Source organism: Gracilinanus agilis, chromosome 4, assembly GCF_016433145.1.
Source record: "Gracilinanus agilis isolate LMUSP501 chromosome 4, AgileGrace, whole genome shotgun sequence".
Lineage (NCBI taxonomy): Eukaryota > Metazoa > Chordata > Mammalia > Didelphimorphia > Didelphidae > Gracilinanus > Gracilinanus agilis.
In genome coordinates this window covers 313025219-313042998 of record NC_058133.1, presented here as the reverse complement: position 1 = coordinate 313042998, position 17780 = coordinate 313025219, and the positions used below count along the sequence as shown (strand labels likewise).

Sequence of the window (17780 nt, the reverse complement as noted above, 5' to 3'; positions counted from 1 at the left end):
ATGATTGCCTTTTTTAAGGATAATTACAAATTTAGTTACTTTTTAAAGAATAATTACAAATTGTTCTCCAGAATGGCTGAACCAATTCACATATCCAATCACAGTACATTAATGTGTCTGTCTTTCTACAACCTTTCTAATATATACTATTTTCATTTCTTTTAATCTACATATGATTTTTATTCTCAAATACTATGATTCTTCCTAGTTATAGTAACAAAGTTTTTTGCTGTGGCTATAGGGCCATGATGGTGAACCTATGGCATGGGTGCCAAAAAGGGCATGCAGAGGCCTCTTTGTGGGCACACCTGCAGTTGCTCACCAGTTTGTTACTAGAAAGGCAGAGGGACTTGGGGTGGAGCTGTTGCTCCCCCATGAGCCTGAGGACATTTCTCATTTCACCCATCCCCCTGCCCAGCAGCCCACTGGGAGTGCTTCCTCCCTCCCCTGACTGGGGTAAGGTACTGGGGTAGGGCTCACATGCTATGTGAGGGGGAGGAGTAGCCCAGAAGGCAGCCTATTGAATCTGGGGGGAAGGTGATTCCCATGGTGGGGTTGAAGAGGAGCTAGGTGTGAGGGGAGCATAGCTCACAGCATGGCACATAGCTAGAGAGGAGTGAAGTGCTTGGGCTACTCTCCTCATGAGCCTCTCATCCCCCGCCCCTCTGTCCAGCAGCCCAATGAAAGTGCTCCCTTGGGATAAGGGACAGGGCGGGGCATTCCATCTCTAAAAGGTTCACTGTCACTGTGATAGGATATATCTAAGATGCTGGTCAAAATAAAAGACACTTTAATGAATCCATAATCTTAGCAATTTAGAGAAATTTTCTTGAACAATTTTTGTCTGTGACCTCCCATAAATATTCTTATAATTTTTTCTCAGTTACACATAAAAATGACTTTTAACATTCATTAAAAAAAATTTTTTTTTGTTACAAATTTTCTCTCTCTCTTCCCTGAGATGGCAAACAATTTGATATAGGTTATACATGTGCAGTCATGTAAAACATATTTCCATATTAATCATTCTGTGGAAGGCTTGAATGAAACAAAAAAAAAAATAAAAGTGAAAAATAGCATGCTTTGGTTTGCAGCAGATTCCATCAGTTCTTTGTCTGGAGGTGGATGGCATTTTTCATCATAAGTCCTTTGGAATTGTCTTAGGTCACTGTATCATGGAGAATAGCTAAGTAATGCATAGTTGTTTACTGTATAATACTGCTGTTATTTTGCACAATGTTCTCCTGGTTCTGCTTACTTTACTCTATATCATGTATGTCTTTTTAGGTTTTTCTGAAATCTTCTTGCTCATCATTTTTTATAGCCCAATAGTATTCCATTACAATCATAGCTACAACTTCTTCAGTCATTCCCCAATTGATGGGTGTCCTCTCAATTTCCAATTCTTTGCCACCACAAAAAGAGCTGCTATAAATATTTTTGTGCAAATAAGTCCTTTTCCTTTCGACCTCCCATAAATACTCTCAAGAGCCTCTATACAACAAAATGGGAGGCTTTCTTAATTGTCTTTTAATATTATGAGGATATTAATGAAGAATCCAGGCCATACATCTATTATCCCTTGCTTTTACTACATGATCCATCTTTTTTCCTGCTTACATACTTCCTTGGTGACATTTCTTGTACTACTTTCTCCTACTTCAATGCTTTTTGGATCACTGATAATTTTTATTTTTTGAGATCACCTATGATTTATAATGTCATATAACAATGAGGACAATATTGGAATTAAAAACATGGGGGTGGTGTGGGATCTGTGTATATAATGGAAAATATCCCAAATGCTCCTGCTTTTCTCTTAAATTTTTCTCTTAAATTCTGGATTAAGCACACAGTACTTGCAACCAATGGACTTCATAAAAGTAGAGTAATTCAGTGAATTGCCTCTATTCAAATGTACATAAATTAGTCTGATAATAGATAATTTAGTCAGTAAAGATAGGTTCAATTCCCATCTCTGACACTGGCTTTGTGACTTTAGACAAATGAATTAGCCACACCAGGTCTGTTTCTTCATATTTATGAGGGAGTTGGACTAGATGGTGTCTCATCTGCCTTGAGATCTATGACTTTTCTGAACACAATTTCATCTTCTATTAAAAAAAAAAAAAAAAAGAGGATTGAACCAGATGACCTCTAAGGTCTGGTCAAGCTCTAAATATGTGATCCTATGATATCACTGAGAAGGTACTATAATATTCTGGGGTTCAATATAATTAGCAAAATGTAGTCTTCTAACTGCCTTTTAAAAAATGATTTACAATCTCTTTTTTTTCACCTCAGATTTACTATCCAATTTCTTCATAATTCTCTTTTCTTCTTCCAAATAAAACACCTCCCTATTAACAACAAAGTAGTCAAACAAAATAAATACATATATTTCCTCTATTTTAAAATAGAGGTATCTCTAGTCCATCACTTATCTGCCAAGAGGTAGGAAGCATCACCATGTTTATATATTAGTTTTGTGAGGCTGTGATTGGTCTTTAAATTGATCAGAGTACTTATTTTTTCTTTATAATGTTATATTCACATCATCTAATATTCTCTTTGTTCTAGTCACATCAGTCTACTTCAGTTCACACAAGTTTTTCTACTTTCTCTGAATCAGGAATCATCTAGCCACTATTTCTTAAGATCCTAGTTCTTCATAAACCCCAAAAGCAATATAATCATTTCCTGTTTTGAAGGGTGAAGCATCTCTCTACACATCATTCGTGCTGAATCTGAAGCACTTGGTGCCCCACAAAAAGAGAAAATGAAGTAATTAGGAGCATTTGGCTCTTTCTTTGTTGTTGCTATTAGAGCTACTTTCTTCTTTTGTTTCAGAACTACTCTGGGATAAGAGGTAAGAATCTTTTTTCTTTTTGGCAGGGTCTTTTTCAGTGAAGAGTCCATGAAGGAACTTCATCCAGGACTTAGGAAACTTTGAAAAAAAAACAGACTGAAATAATTTCCAGGGTCATGAGAACCTTCTTAAGCTCTGTTAGCAAATTCAGTGTCTTAGTGTTCCTTTGAAGAACTCATGTTATACAGACAGAAAGTGAGGATATCATGGAGAAGCAGCAGGAAGGGAACATTCTTCCCTTTACAGTTATATGCTGCTTCCTCTTTCCTGGGTTTTCAACAGTGCCAGGGAACACTGAGCCAAAGGTCCTACTTGGCTGAGGCGGTGATGCTGAAAACAGAATAAAAAAAATCTGATGAATTTATTTTAATTTCTATCTTCTTGCCTTCTTCTAGCTTGAGTCTATAAATATTCTGGGATCAACCCAGTTAAGTCAATAGGCTTTGTACACTTACTTGTATTTCCTCTGCTTTTTGATGTTCATAAGCAACATTGTTCATTATCTCTCAACATCCACCTCCATAATGATTTATTAACATGCTTATATTTTAAAAATAGTATTGGCCTTGGCTGCCATCTTAGTTCAGCAGTGAAATTAAGTATTTGCTGGCTAGGCTAGTTTTAGGTATCTTTTGCACTCTTTGTTGTGCCATTGGCTTTACAATCAGCTAAAATTCTGTAGTAAGTAGTAAAGGCATATCTTATCCTTTTTTTCATTTCTAACTTCCTTAGTGACAGCAATGCATTTGATTAGGTCAGGTTGAAGCTGTTATTTTAGTGTTGTCTTCTTTTATGTATCCTTTTTTTCTGATTTAATTGACTTTTATGTCTACTGTTACTAATTTGACTTTATAGAGAGCCAATTCAAAAATAATTGTACATCATTACTAGTTATTTTCTTTTTGTCAGAATATGGTCAATTTAATTTCCACTGTGATATTATTTGATATTTACCATGTTCTTCCAAACCTTCTAATGAAGTATTCATGATCTATAGATGTTAGGTTTCTTGGTATAAATGAAGGAAAGAAAAAATATTTATTAAATATTTACTGTATGAAAAGCACTGGGGATAGAGAGAGAAAAGTAAGACAGTCTCAGTTCTAAAGGAATTAACATTATAAAGGGGGAGACAACATATTTATATGGTTTCAGCCATAAATCTGAAATAAAAGCATTTTGGTCCTTATAGCAAGCAAAGAAGATGGTAATACATTTCCCTTATTGTTATTTCCATTGATAAAACCATATCCATTTATCATGTTGAATTATATGGCAGTACTAAGGACTTTGATGGTGAGAAATTTCTTTTCTGGATTTTTGGTAGCTAAAGAAACAGAGGCTGTAGCTTCTGTGGAAGCAGAGGCCATGTTGCATCTCCACAGAAGCTCATACCTTGAATAAAGGCTATTAGGGCTGGTCTGGAAGCAAAACCAGTGGCCTTGGGGGGTGATGATATTCTTGAGGCTTTAACTCAAGGTGTAAGGATGGGATTTGTGCAAGGGGGATGGGATTTGTGCAAGGGGGATGGGACAAAAGGAGCCAGAGAAGGAATGGCTTTTCTAACTGGCTCCCCTTTATTCTTATAAAGGTCCCTGACTGTCTCTATCTGGGTCTTGTCTGTAATATATGACATCTTGTCTTCTGAATCATCTGCAAGTCTTTGTCATTGCTCTATTAAATCTGAACCATATTTTCTAACATACTTTTTGTTGTGCTCCTCCTTTGCAGCAAAGTCACCATAAAAGTATATAGACTTGACTTGAAATTTTTTTTTCAATTTCATCTAACAATAAAACAGATAGTAACTCTACTAGTAATTCCCCCAAATAAGCAACACATTGACTAAATATTCCATTTCTAATTGTTATACATTTATACAGCTTCAAAGTATTGCCATCTGATCTGAAATTATGCTCTAAAGACTCCTGGGCCTTATCATCTGTCCTTACATCCTAAGGACTACTACATTAGGCCTTTCCATCTGGTCTGCAGCTCAACCATCCTATACGTGTTTTCTCTCTAAATAGAATTAGAATATGCACTCCTTGAGAGCAGACTATCTTGCTTTTCTATTTGTGTCCCTAACAGATGACTTATTGCTATAAACACTGTAAGCCCTTACTAAATAAGGACTTGCATTCAAACCTCATCTCTGATACTAAGTATGTGTGACCCTAGGCAAGACTGACCTCAGTAGGCCATAATTTCCGCATCTATAACATGAGGGAGTTTGGACTTGATTTCTTCTAAGGTTTTTTTTTTCCAACTACAAATCTCTAATCCTAAAAATGCTATTCTATTACATTCCTTATATAGCCACTTACTTGGGCTGCTGCTTCTTCATAACCAGTAGTACCATTTATTTGTCCAGCAAAGAAAAGCCGCTGAACCAAAAGAGTCTCAAGAGAAGGAGTGATCTGACGGGGGTCCAAGAAATCATACTGAACACCATAACCTATCCAAAGAATAAGCAATTAAGGATAAAGTAATGTCACCCAGATTTTCTTCAGAGTAGAACTGGCACAAGGACTATCCGTTATGGTTCATATAATAAACAGGACAGAATACTTTTAAGGACCTTGTTTGGTGTTTATTTTGTACTCTTAGACTGTAATCAATGACTTAAACTATGACCTTTTCTCTATATGCACATATCCACCATGTTGGTTCAAACCTTCATCACCTTTTATCTAAATTAATGTAATAGCCTCCTAATTGGTCTTTCTGTTGCAAGTCTCTCTGGACCATCCTACACAATACTATTAAATGATTTTCTTCCATGTAGTTTCCCTCACTCAAAAAGAGTGAGGGAAATTGGCTCCCTATTACCTCTAGGATAAAATATGAACTCCTTAATTTGGCTTTTAAAGGTTTTTTTTTCAAACCTTATGCCAACTTAAACTTGTAGCCTCACTGTGTACATCATTCCTTTTTTCTGATCCTCACACATGATTCTGTCTCTGGGTTTTTGTAATAACTGTCCCCTATACCTAGAATTTATTCCCTCCTCAGAGGATCCCTCTTTTCATTCAATACACAACTCAAATTATCATCTTCTACATAAAGCCTTTTCTGATCTACCACCCTAACCCCTAGGGCTTTTATTTTCCCATTCCAAATTACCTTGTATTTTATTTATTTTTTCTGCAGATACTTAGATGTGTATTTGTTGTCTTCCCTGTTAAAATTCCTTGAGAATAGGGATTGTTTCATTCTTAATACTTGCAAATATCCAGTGGCCAGCAGATAATGGATACCTAATAAATGCTTGTTGACTGATTCACTATAAGATAAAGTAGTAATGAACTTACATGGAAGGACAGATATAACCTATTACCTGGCTGTACAATCTTGGCTTTCTCCAAGCCTCTGATAGATGTGATCAGTTGTTCTTGAACATTAGGTGGTAGTGTCATAGAAAGTCCTTGTGGATAGATGAGATCAGAATCCATTCCTTCTGGTTCCAACCAAACTTGATGTATACGGTTTGGAAAACGCAAAACCTTTGACTCAATTGAAGGACAATATCTATTAATAGAAAATTTGAAACAAATGAAGGAAAAATCAAAGATAAAAATAACATTAAAAAATCTAATGGGAGCAGCTAGGTAGATCAATGGATTAAGAGCCAGACCTAGAGATGGGAGGTCCAGGATTCAAATCTGGTCTCAGATACTTTCTAGCTTGTATGACCCTGGGCAAGTCACCGAACTCCCATTGCCTAGTCCTTACTACTCTTCTGCCTTAGAACCAATATACAATAATGATTTTAAGATGGAAGGTAAGGGTTTCTTAAAAATTCTTTTTTCAATAACTTGGGAGTTAAACATCTGGTACCTGGAAAAAGCAATCCAAAAGCTAGTACAGCTTCATTTAGAATAGGTCAGGCCAGATTAATTTTACTTCCTTTTTTAGAGAGGGTTACTAACCTATTAGATCATAGGAATATTATAAAGACATAGTTTATCTAGATTTGACAAGTCTCTCAGGCTGTCTAAATTATTGTAATAGCCTCCTAATTGTTCTTTCTGTTGCAAGTCTCTCTGGACCATCCTATATTCCAGGCATAGGGGATAGGTATTGCAAAAACCCAGAGACAGAATCATGTGTGAGGATCAGAAAAAAGTCTCGCAAGATGGAAAAACTAGACAATGGCATCCTTATAAAGATTGAGAACTGGTTGAATGGCTGAATTCAAAGAGATCTCTTTAATGCTTCAATGTCAAATTGGAAGGAACTTTGTAATAAAATGACTCAAAGGCATTGGTCTTGGTCCTGGACTAGATAACATTTTTATTACTGACATGGAAAGGAATAGATGGCAAGCTTATCAAATTTTAAGCTAACAGAAATCTAGGAGGGGGCATTAAAAATGGATGACAAGGGGGGGCAGCTGGGTAGCTCAGTGGATTGAGAGCCAGGCCTAGAGACGGGAGGTCCTAGGTTCAAATCTGGCCTCAGACATTTCCCAGCTATGTGACCCTGGGCAAGTCACTTGACCCCCATTGCCCACCCTTACCACTCTTCCACCTAGGAGCCAATACACAGAAGTTAAAGGTTTAAAAAAAATGGATGACAAGGGGGCAGCTGGGTAGCTCAGTGGATTGAGAGCCAGGCCTTAGAGACAGGAGGTCCTAGGTTCAAATCTGGCCACAGATACTTCCTAGTTGTGTGACCCTGGGCAAGTCACTTTACCCCCACTGCCTAGCCCTTACCCCTCTTCTGCCTTGGAAACAATACTATGTATTGTTTCCAAGACAGAAGGTAAGAGTTTTTTAAAAATTTTAAAAAAAAAGGATGATAAAGTCAGGCTCCAAAAAGATACTAGGGCAGATAGGGGACTCAGTGGATAGAGTGCTAGATTTGGAGTCAATTTGAACACAAGTTTAAATTCTGCTCCAGATACTTGCTAGCCCTGTGGCCCTGAGAAAATCTCTTAATGTGTTTGTTCTCAATTTCCTCATCTTTAAAATGGGGATTATAATAGTAACTACCTAATACAGCTATTGTGAAGACTAAGTGAAATAACATGTAAAACACTATGCAAATCTCAAAGTACTTTGTAAATGCTAGCTATTGTTATTATATTGAGAGGCTAAACTGTCAAGTTGAGTTTTAAAAGATGATGAAAAGGATTACATTAAGTTTTTTTTACTCAGAATAATTTTAAAAAATTTGACCATAACAAACCCAAGGTAAAAGGAGCATTTCTATATATGTAGCAGAATAGAAAAAGAGGAATGTACATCGAACTATAGATATCAATCAATTATATACATTTTACTTTTCATTTAAAATATGTAATAAATTCAACATTATACTTGGTTTTAAAAAATTACCTTCACACATACAATATAGAATTGGTCTGTTTCAAAAGCAAGATCTAAAAGTTTTAGTGTAATTGAAAGTTAAAAATAATTTAACAGTGCAATAGTGCAACCAAAAGAATATGAAACATTAAAGACAGGCATAATTTCTAGGAATAAGGAGGAAATAATTCAATTGCACTCTGGCTTAGTCAAATCATATTTGGAACATTGTGTTTACTTCTGGGCACCATACTGAAAAATTGGAGGATACTTGGGATGGTGAAGGGGCTCAACTATAAGCCACATTAGGACTAGATGAAAGAAAACTAGGTGTGTTTATCCTAGAAAAGAGAAGACAAGGATGGAGAGTAGAGAAGGCAGAGACATGATAATAAGCCCTTTAAGTATATGAAGGGCTACCATGTGGAAGACATGGTCCAACAATGTCTCCCCACTCAACAAACTCCTTATCACCTCTAGAATCAAATACAAAATTCTGTTTGGCATTTGAAGTCCTTTGTAACCTTCCTCCAGCCACCTTGCCATTCTCCCCCTTTAGTCTTCTTACACCTTATTACCCACTGGATCCTTTAATCTAGGGACACTGGCTTCCTTGCAGTTCCCCTGAACAAGATACTACATCTCTAAGCTTGGGACATTTTATCTGGTTGTCTTTCATTCCTGAAATGCTCTCCTTCCTTCTCCTGGCTTACTTCAAGTCTCAACTAAAATTTCATCCAGTTTTTTCCAATCTCCCTTAATTCTAGTGCCTTTCCTTGTTTAATTATTTCTTATCTTATTTGTAGCTTTTTTCTACATATTTGTTTATTGTCTCCCCCAGTAGACTGTAAAATACTTGAGGGCAAAGGACTGTCTTTTGCTTTAAAAAAAAAATCCTCTGCTGTTTAGCACAGTTCCTGACACATGGCAGGTATTTAATATAAATACCTGTTGAATGACTAGAAGGATTAGATTTGCTCTTTTTGATTTTAGAGGGCAGAACTAGTAAGTTTAAAAAAAACAAATTTAGGTATGTCAGGATAAGCTAAGCTTCCTAACCATTAGGTCTATCTAAAATTGGAATGACTGATTCTGTGAAGCAGTAAGTTCCCTGTCATTGGAGGTCTTCAATCAAAAGCCAGTTTTTCACTTGCTGGGTATGTTAAGGAGAGGATTCTTTTTGGGGTATAGGCTGGGCTGTGTGACTGCTGAGGGAGGTCCCTTTCAACTCTGAAGTTATGTAATTAAAAAAAATTCATTATTCAGCACATTCTCAGAACAGTTCTTCCTTACCGGGGTCCTTTGGTAGTTTCCTTTACATGCGTATTAAGATGAATGGTCTCTTTAACAATCTGATCAACTCTTGAGTTGGTGTGTGTTAAATAACATGGCAGTTGGTCTTCTGGCTAAAAAAACCCATTAGATTTGTTACAAAATTACTCTGAATCTTTAGTTTTTCCTTTAATCAAATCATGAATTATAAGATGATATATAAAAGCTTTTTCTTGATATTAAAATCCATGAAAAATAAAATTATTAATTTCATAATTCCTTTTTTTAATTTTAAAGAAAAAGTAGCTGATCCAAAATCAATTAATATTTGGAATCACGATCAGAAACTACAGCCTACATCTTTAAGTTCTCATACAATATAATTAAAAATAAAATTGAAATGATGAGGAAAGCTATGGGTAAATAAAAGAATTTTAAGACACATGGGACTAAATTTTTTTTTAATTAAACACATCCTTTTAAAGACTTACCATGGGGGCAGCTGAGTGGCTCAGTGGATTGAGAGTCAGACCCAGAGACAGGAGGTCCTGGGTTCAAATCTGACCTCAGATACTTCTTAGCTGTGAGACCCTGGGCAAGTCACTTAATCCCCATTGCCTAACCCTTACCACTCTTCTGCCTTGGAGCCTATAAAGGCTCCAAGACAGAAGGTAAGGGTTTAAAAAAAAAAGACTTATTGTATGAATCTAAAGGTGTAGAAATTTGGACTGATATTAAACAAACATGAAATTACTTCCTTTCATGTTAACTGACAAGACTTCCACAAAAGTTTCTAATGCAATCCAATCATTCTCATAAGTTTTGAAAATCTTACCCTAATCCAAACTGCTTCATTGAGAAAGCTGAATGGTACAGATGGGTTGTCAGGCATCTGCTTATTCAGGATGCTAAAATTAATAGAATCTTTGGCAATTCGGGGTGGTGTCCCTGTCTTCAACCTCCCCACAACAAACCCCAATTTTTCCAAAGTCTGAGCCAGGCCAATAGAAGGTCGATCTCCTAGACGCCCTGCTGGATATGATTCCAATCCAATTAGCATCATTCCTCTCAGAAATGTGCCTGTAGTTAGGATAACACTTTCAGCATGCACTCTGCTTCCATCCTCTGGATGATTAAAAAAAAGGAAAAGAAAAAGAAAGGGAGAAAAAAAGGACATTATCATGTCTTTGTGTCAGTTATTACAAAGAACTAAACTCAATGCTGACCACTTTTTAATGAATTTTAAACTCTAGAAATGAGACAGGTACTAAATTTGTAAGTTGGACTTTATTTTGTCAATCAAGTCCAAAATTGCCTTCTACAGACACGCAAGGTTTCCATGGTCAGATTTCAGAGGGTCTGTGAACTTGGATGGGGAAAAAAATTTATATCTACTAACATCTAAATAAAGTGTAGCACTTCCTTAAATTGCTTAAAGAGATTATTCTGAGAAAGGCCCATAGGCTTTACTAGACTTCCAAAAGAGTCCACGACACAGAAAAGGTTAAAAGCCCTGTGCTAGAAGCTAGAACTGAATGCATCTAAATAATCTAACTTTCCTTTAAGAATAAACCAAACAACAACAAAAATACACATTATCATGTATTGCCAGGAGCCATCAAGTCCACACTGTCTAACACGGTTGTAGGTGTGACCCTGTGATCTGCAAAGCAGCCTCAAGAAGGATGGAAAATACCCACTCAGACTCCCCTGTGTGACTCCTCTCTTAATAACACCCCTTATTATTGGAATTAATGTGATCAATATCCCTATTCAGCCCAAGGGAAATACAGAAGAATAGTAAAGCTGTTACTAGAGCCTTTACAGGCCCCCTACAGATTCCCAGGAAAGTCCCACCTTTACTTTTAATAATACAGACATTCCCCTAAAAAAATCACCTCATAACAAACCAGCAAATAGTGAGCTAAAGATATTAAAATCTCAACACAACTGCACCTGGATTTTTCACTCCCAGGTATAGAGGTTTGCAGGCCAAGACTGCTTCTGAGCCTCCCTGATCTCTGATCTGGAATGTTAACACAGTAAGGACAATGGATGAAATACAGAGTTTGCCTTCCAAGAGAAGGCTGATATGTCCCAATACACTGGACTGTTCCATTAATCCCATAGTCTAAAGAACATGTCAAAATTACTTTTGAAAAATATTGAAAAATGAAAGGCTGTTACTGGAATAATATTTGGACCAGGTTATGGTAATTGTATCTTTTGAAGTCTGATTAGTTGTGTAACTGGTTGGCGCATGTTTTGTACCTCATGGATGGGTGGAAGAATAATTTCTAGCCTACCTACCCCATGATGAGAACATTTCCTGTAGGGCTTTACATCTTTTGTGTAATCAAAGAAAATTATGGAATATCAATCAAATGATTTTGTAATTTAGTAAAAGTTAATGTATGACTTAATCCATTATCTACAAGGAAAAAAAGTATGATCATATGTGTAATCTTAAACGTATAAAAAATAAATTCAGAGCAAGCAGAGCAGAACAGTCTCTGTGATGACTGACAGAAACTCTGGCTCTTCTCATTCATCTCAATACGCCAACGCCATCATCCTTTCAAGAGACCTGGACCAACGGAAGCAGGATTTCTGCAATGTATCTTACATCCTATACATACCTAACACAACACCACTGACACGACATTTTCCAGGGTGGTCTAAGTCTGGTTCCATAAGAAGAAGATCTTCCACAGCTGACTCTTGAACAGTTAGCAGAGGTGTAGTCAAAATTTCCTCCTACCAACAGAGTAGAAGTGGTTGAGAAATTTTAGTCAAATTGTTACCTCACCAACTAATGAGTCCCACAGTTTCATTTTTCTTTTATTAATAAGCAAATAACTTTAGTAAAGTTGCAGGATACAAAAAATTACTCAATAAGCATTTATTAGGGAGCAGCTAGCTCAGTGGTAGCTCAGCAGATTGAGAGCCAGGCTTAGAGATAAGGTTCTGGGTTCAAATTTGGCCTCAAATCCTTCCTAGCTGTGTGATCCTGGGCAAGTCACATAACCCCAATTTCTAACTCTCACTTCTATTCTGCCTTGGAATCAATACGAGACAGAAAGTAAGAATTTAAAAAGAAAAAGTCATTTATTAGACCAATGAGCACTAGGGATATAAAGACAAAAGAAATACCTGACCTCAAGGTGCTAACATTTTGTCAAGATGACATCACATACATAAACAAGGCTATACAAAATAAATACAAAATATACCTGTGGAATTTGGGGGGGGAGGGGGTTCCACTAACTGCTCTGCGCAAGGAGGAAAGTCTTCATGTAAAAAGTGTCACTTGACCAGAGCTTTTGAGGAATAAGGGATTCTCGAAGCAGAAGAGAGGTGAGAGCATATTCCAGGAATGAGGGACAGCCAGTGCAAAGACAGAGAAATGTGAAGTCAGTTTGACTAGACAATAAAGTACAGAAAGGGGAGTAAAGTATGATAAGGTTGGAAAGACTGGTTGGGGGGAGGTAGTAAAGGGCCTTGAAATCTAAATCAAAGGATTACATATTTTATTCTTGATTTAATGAGTGGTAGCTTTTGGAGTTTACTGAATAGGGGAATGACACTTCAGTGAACTCCCTCACTCCATTGCACTTCACAATTTCAAAGATTCATGGAAGATAAATTGGAGAAGGGAGAGACTTCAGGCAGACAGACCCATTAGAAGGCTAATCCAAAGTCCAAGTAAGAGATGGTAAGGGCTGGAACTAGAGAGATGGCCATGTGAGCAGAGAGAAGAGGATGGATGTTACAGATACCGAGGAGGTAGAGACCTTAAGATTTGGCAACTGTATGGATCTATGATTCAAAGGAGAGTCAAGAGCTCAGCTGACTGGAAGGATGAGAGTGCCCTTGACAGAAATAGGACAGTTTGAAAGGGAGGGCTGAGAGGAAAGATGACAAGTTCAGTTTTATACACATTGAATTTGTGATGCCTAAGGGACATCCAGTCTGAAATAACCAAGGGGCAGTTGGAGATGTATTATTGGGACTCAGGAAAGAAATGAGGACTGGGTATTTTGGTTTAGGAGCCATATTCATAGTAACGTTAATTAAAACTACAGTAGCTGATGAGATAAAAAAGTGTGAAACTACAACAAGAACAGAAGAGTGCCAAGCCACAGTGCAGGGGTACACCCACAATTAGGGAGGGGTGCTATGGATGGTACACTATCAAAGGAGACTGAGGAGACAATTAAGAGAAGAACAAAGAGAAGAAAGAAAAAGAGAGCAGTGCCACACAGACATAGAGGAGAGAAAGAGCATCCAGGAATGCAGAAAGTGGTCAACAGTGTCAAATAGTCTTATTTAATTCTTACCTGCATCTTCTGCTTATAAAGTTTCCTATCAATCTGAGCACGGAGACCCCATACTGCTGGTCCCTTACTCCGGTTCAGCACTTTATAATGTATGCCAGACTGATCACAGATCCGAGAACACAGGCCATCCAAGGCATCCACTTCCCTCATTAAATGCCCTTTCCCAATGCCTCCAAAGGAGGGATTGCATGACATCTGACCTGAGGGAAGAACATACAAAAACAAAACAACAGATTACTTTTGTAATCATCATCATCAGATGAAAATGAAAATCTGATCAACAACATACTAAAAACTAAACACTTTTCCTCATATTTAGCCAAATTTTTTCTTGTTCTTGTTTACTGATATTCCCTTCTTTTTAACATTATTGCCAATTCCCAGATTTCCAGGAGGAAACTACCCCAACCCCCAAACCTTCCTTATAATAAGTAAGCAGTAGAGCAAAACAAATGAACACATTGAGCCTTACAGGAATAATTGATAATGAATTCTTAACAATTCTTATAATTCTAGGGATCACCCAAGTTGATATATTTAGAATAGAAAGGGACCTCATGAGGTCATCTAATGGATTCTAGCCCCTTACTTTGGAGATAAGGAAACTGAGGGCCCTGAGAGAGCAAATGACTTGCCTCAGATAAAATAACTGTTAAGTTTCAGAGGTAGGATTTAAACCCAGGCCCAAAGCTCTTTCCACTGTATTATAACCCTAATTCATATATAATTATATAGTAACAATTCAAGTTACTTACTCAACTTTTCAAACTAATGCAATATTTGAGATCAAAAGAAGGAAGAAAAGATATTAGCATTGATAATTCATAATTGGTCCAATCATGAAAAAGACATTTTCCTATAAGACATCCAAATGGTGTTCTATCCAAGAACCTGAGAGGGTCTCTGAACTACCCCAATTGTCTGGGACTTAGCCCTGTCTATGAACATAAGTTCCTCTGTCCTCCAGTTTTCTTATTTCTGTTTTTCCTAAGTCAATATAGCTTGACCAGGATGCCCCATCCAGAATACTTGTATGACATCTGCTACAATGATTTTCTCAATGACAACTCTGAGACAATTTCGGGTTCCTTTGGCTGCTGCTGGCAATGCCTGGGCATTAAACAGTAAATACTATCCAGTAAGAATGGGCAAGTCAAGGGGAAATGGGTAGTAATGGGAATGGACACATTAAAAAACAAATCCCAGGAGAGAAAGGGGGAAAACCCAATTCTTTTTGAAGATCCAGCAATCAATACAAATGATAACTTCCATCCAATTTAACTCATACTGAAAAAAGAATCCTCACTATAATATACCCAGTATTCTTTTTTAGCTTGAAAATCTCCAATGAGGAACCTACTACTTCCTAGGCAGCTTATTCAACTTTTGGACAGCTCTAATTGTTAGACATTTTTTTGCCTAAAACTTCCTCTTTGCAACTTCCTCACTGCTCACTGTTCTACTCTGGGTCAAAAAGAACAAGTCTAATACTTTTTCCAAAAGTCTTCAAATATGTGAACACTGTTATCTTTTCCCCTTCCTCATTTCCCTCTCCCCAATTTTATCTTCTAGAGGCTTAATGCCTCTAGTTCCTTCAACTGAAACTCACATGACATGAAATGGAGGCTCTTCAATAACTTAACTGCCTTCCTCTAGATATTCCTCAGCTTATTAGTGAAGTGAATATATCACTTCAGATGTAGTTTGAGCAGAGCAGAACATAGAAGTACAATTAGTTCTCTGTTCTTAAAAGTTATTTCTTTCTTTAAGCAGTCCAGGATGTTATTATGTTCTCTGGCAGCCACATCATACTACTGATTCAATATTAAATTTGCTATTCCTAGATTTTTATGATTTATTCTATCAAAAGAAATTGAACCAAGATCTTAAATTGATTCTTCAGGCCTAAATAGTGATGATGTTAGGGTACAACTAGTCAAACAGTCAACTGTTTGATTCCTGGATATTTTCATGGAGTTTCATACATTATTTTTCTCTATTTTAGCTGCTTTTTCTTGGGACATCCAAGTCTCTCTTTCTTTGCAAGTTATGTTCTTATTCTAACTCAGGTATATGCTAAGTACAACATAAAGATTCAACATCAAGGATAGAAATTGCAACTTTACATCTCTAGAAGGATTTCACAAAATCCAATTTAGCAAATATTTATTAAAAAAAAAAGACAACTGTGCATAAAGAATTGTGCTAAGGGGCAGCTGGGTGGCTCAGTGGATTGAGAGCCAGGTCTAGAGATGGGGGAGGGTGGGATTCTAGGTTCAAATCTGGCCTCAGACACTTCCTAGCTGTGTGTTGCCTAGCCCTTACCACTCTTCTGCCTTAGAACCAATACACAGTATTGATTCTAGGACGGAAGGTAAGGGTTTAAAAAAAATTGTGCTAGGCAGTAGGATACAACTTGAAACAAGACAGTTCTGTACTCAAGTGCAAATAACTACAACATCAATATTCCAACTATAATAAAAATGAGAATTATTAGTGTAAGTGCAGATTAGATGTCTGAAGAATTATCAATGACTAGAGAAATCAAAACTTTCTACTCTGGGGTTAGGGAGGGCACCTCAGGAAGGCCTTTGGATCACTAACAGGAGTTCTTAACTTGGGATGCTTGAACTTGTTTGTAAAAAAAATTCTCATAAGTTTTTCATCAATATAAGGAGAGTTCCTTTTTCACCTTGCATATTTATGTGTCTAAAAACATTTTGAGAAGGATTTCATGGCTATGCCAGATCGCTAATGAGGTGCAGGACACAAAATGGTAAAGAATCCCCAATTTAAAGGCTGCAAAAATCATCTCATTCAATCCTCTCATTTTACACACGAGGGAAATGAGGGCCTGAGATGTTAAGCTTAAACAGAAAATGGTTGATTTCCTTCCCTTTTCCTCAAGATGTCAAAGGACAGCAGTTATTCTGCAAGAAAACTAATTTTGCAACTGATCTAATTTCCTGTGGTCCTTTCCCCCCAATTTGAAGCCCCTCCCCAACACCTTCTCCGAAGCCGCTGGAGGCGTTTCCGGGGCTTCGGCGGGTCGGAGGACGCAGGCGCACTCAGGGCTCATTCTTCCTTCCCGGCCCCGATTCCGACCCCAGCAGCAGCTCTCACCGATGGTATCCACACGGTGCGTAAGCAAAAGAGTCCGGGAGCCACAGCGAGCAGCGGCCGCCGCCGCCTCTGTCCCTGCGTGCCCCCCGCCAATGACCACCACGTCGTAGTGCGGCACAGCGTTGCCTCCGCAGGAGCGGGCCGGCGCCGGGGGCTGTTTGCTGAGGCGAGCCGCAACCCTGTGGCACCAGCGGCCGAAGGGGAACATGGTGAGAGCTGGGCAGAGAACGCCGCTGCCAAACGCTGTGCCTGGGATACCAATGGTGCTGAAACTCAACAGCGACCAGGTAGTAACCGGAGGCTGCAGGGGGCCGCCATCTTTCTGGCGTCATGACGCAGCACGCCTCTGTCTAGCCTTGGACCCGCCCCTACGCCTTCAGTGGCCCTCTACGCCTTGGTCTGGAAAAGTGGAGGAGGCGGGCATGAGCATGTGCCTCTAAGCTAATTCCCACACGACCACTCCCGCTTTCCCATGTCTCAGTGCGGGTTTTTCGTTAGCACATCAGCAGATAAACTTGTATAGAAAAAAATAAAACAAAACCCAACACCGTTATTTTTCTCAGACCTTAAACCGAAATGTAGCATTTCCTTCAATTATGGATTTAAAAAGAACTCTTGCTGGGCTCTATATTGTCATTAGTTGTGTTTTTTGTTTTGGTTTGGTTTTGGTAATTACATATCTAAATTTCTAAATCCTTGTAAGAGATGTTAAAACGCCCTCCCCTTCCCTTCTCTATTGTATTTTCCCCAGACTACTCTCATTCCTTTTGCCCTAGTTAACTTCCTATGAGTCAGTCAATAGCAAATATTTAATATCTACTACCTGCCATATACTCTTTTAGGAGCCAAGGCAGGGTATACAAA

General features: G+C 37.9%; 1 protein-coding gene across 1 annotated transcript in view; it reads right to left on the bottom strand.

The window, feature by feature from the left end:
• Nucleotides 1-17496, bottom strand: part of MTO1 (mitochondrial tRNA translation optimization 1) — a 36168-nt gene extending 18672 nt beyond the window's left edge. The window contains exons 1-7 of the mRNA XM_044673884.1: nt 16917-17496; nt 13794-13993; nt 12093-12210; nt 10289-10578; nt 9475-9587; nt 6210-6400; nt 5197-5327 (exon numbers count right to left, since the gene is read on the bottom strand). Coding sequence (XP_044529819.1) covers nt 5197-5327; nt 6210-6400; nt 9475-9587; nt 10289-10578; nt 12093-12210; nt 13794-13993; nt 16917-17124 — 1251 coding nt within the window. The 5' untranslated portion in view covers nt 17125-17496. The remainder of the gene's footprint in view (nt 1-5196; nt 5328-6209; nt 6401-9474; nt 9588-10288; nt 10579-12092; nt 12211-13793; nt 13994-16916) is intronic.
• Between the last annotated feature and the right edge of the window lie 284 nt (nt 17497-17780).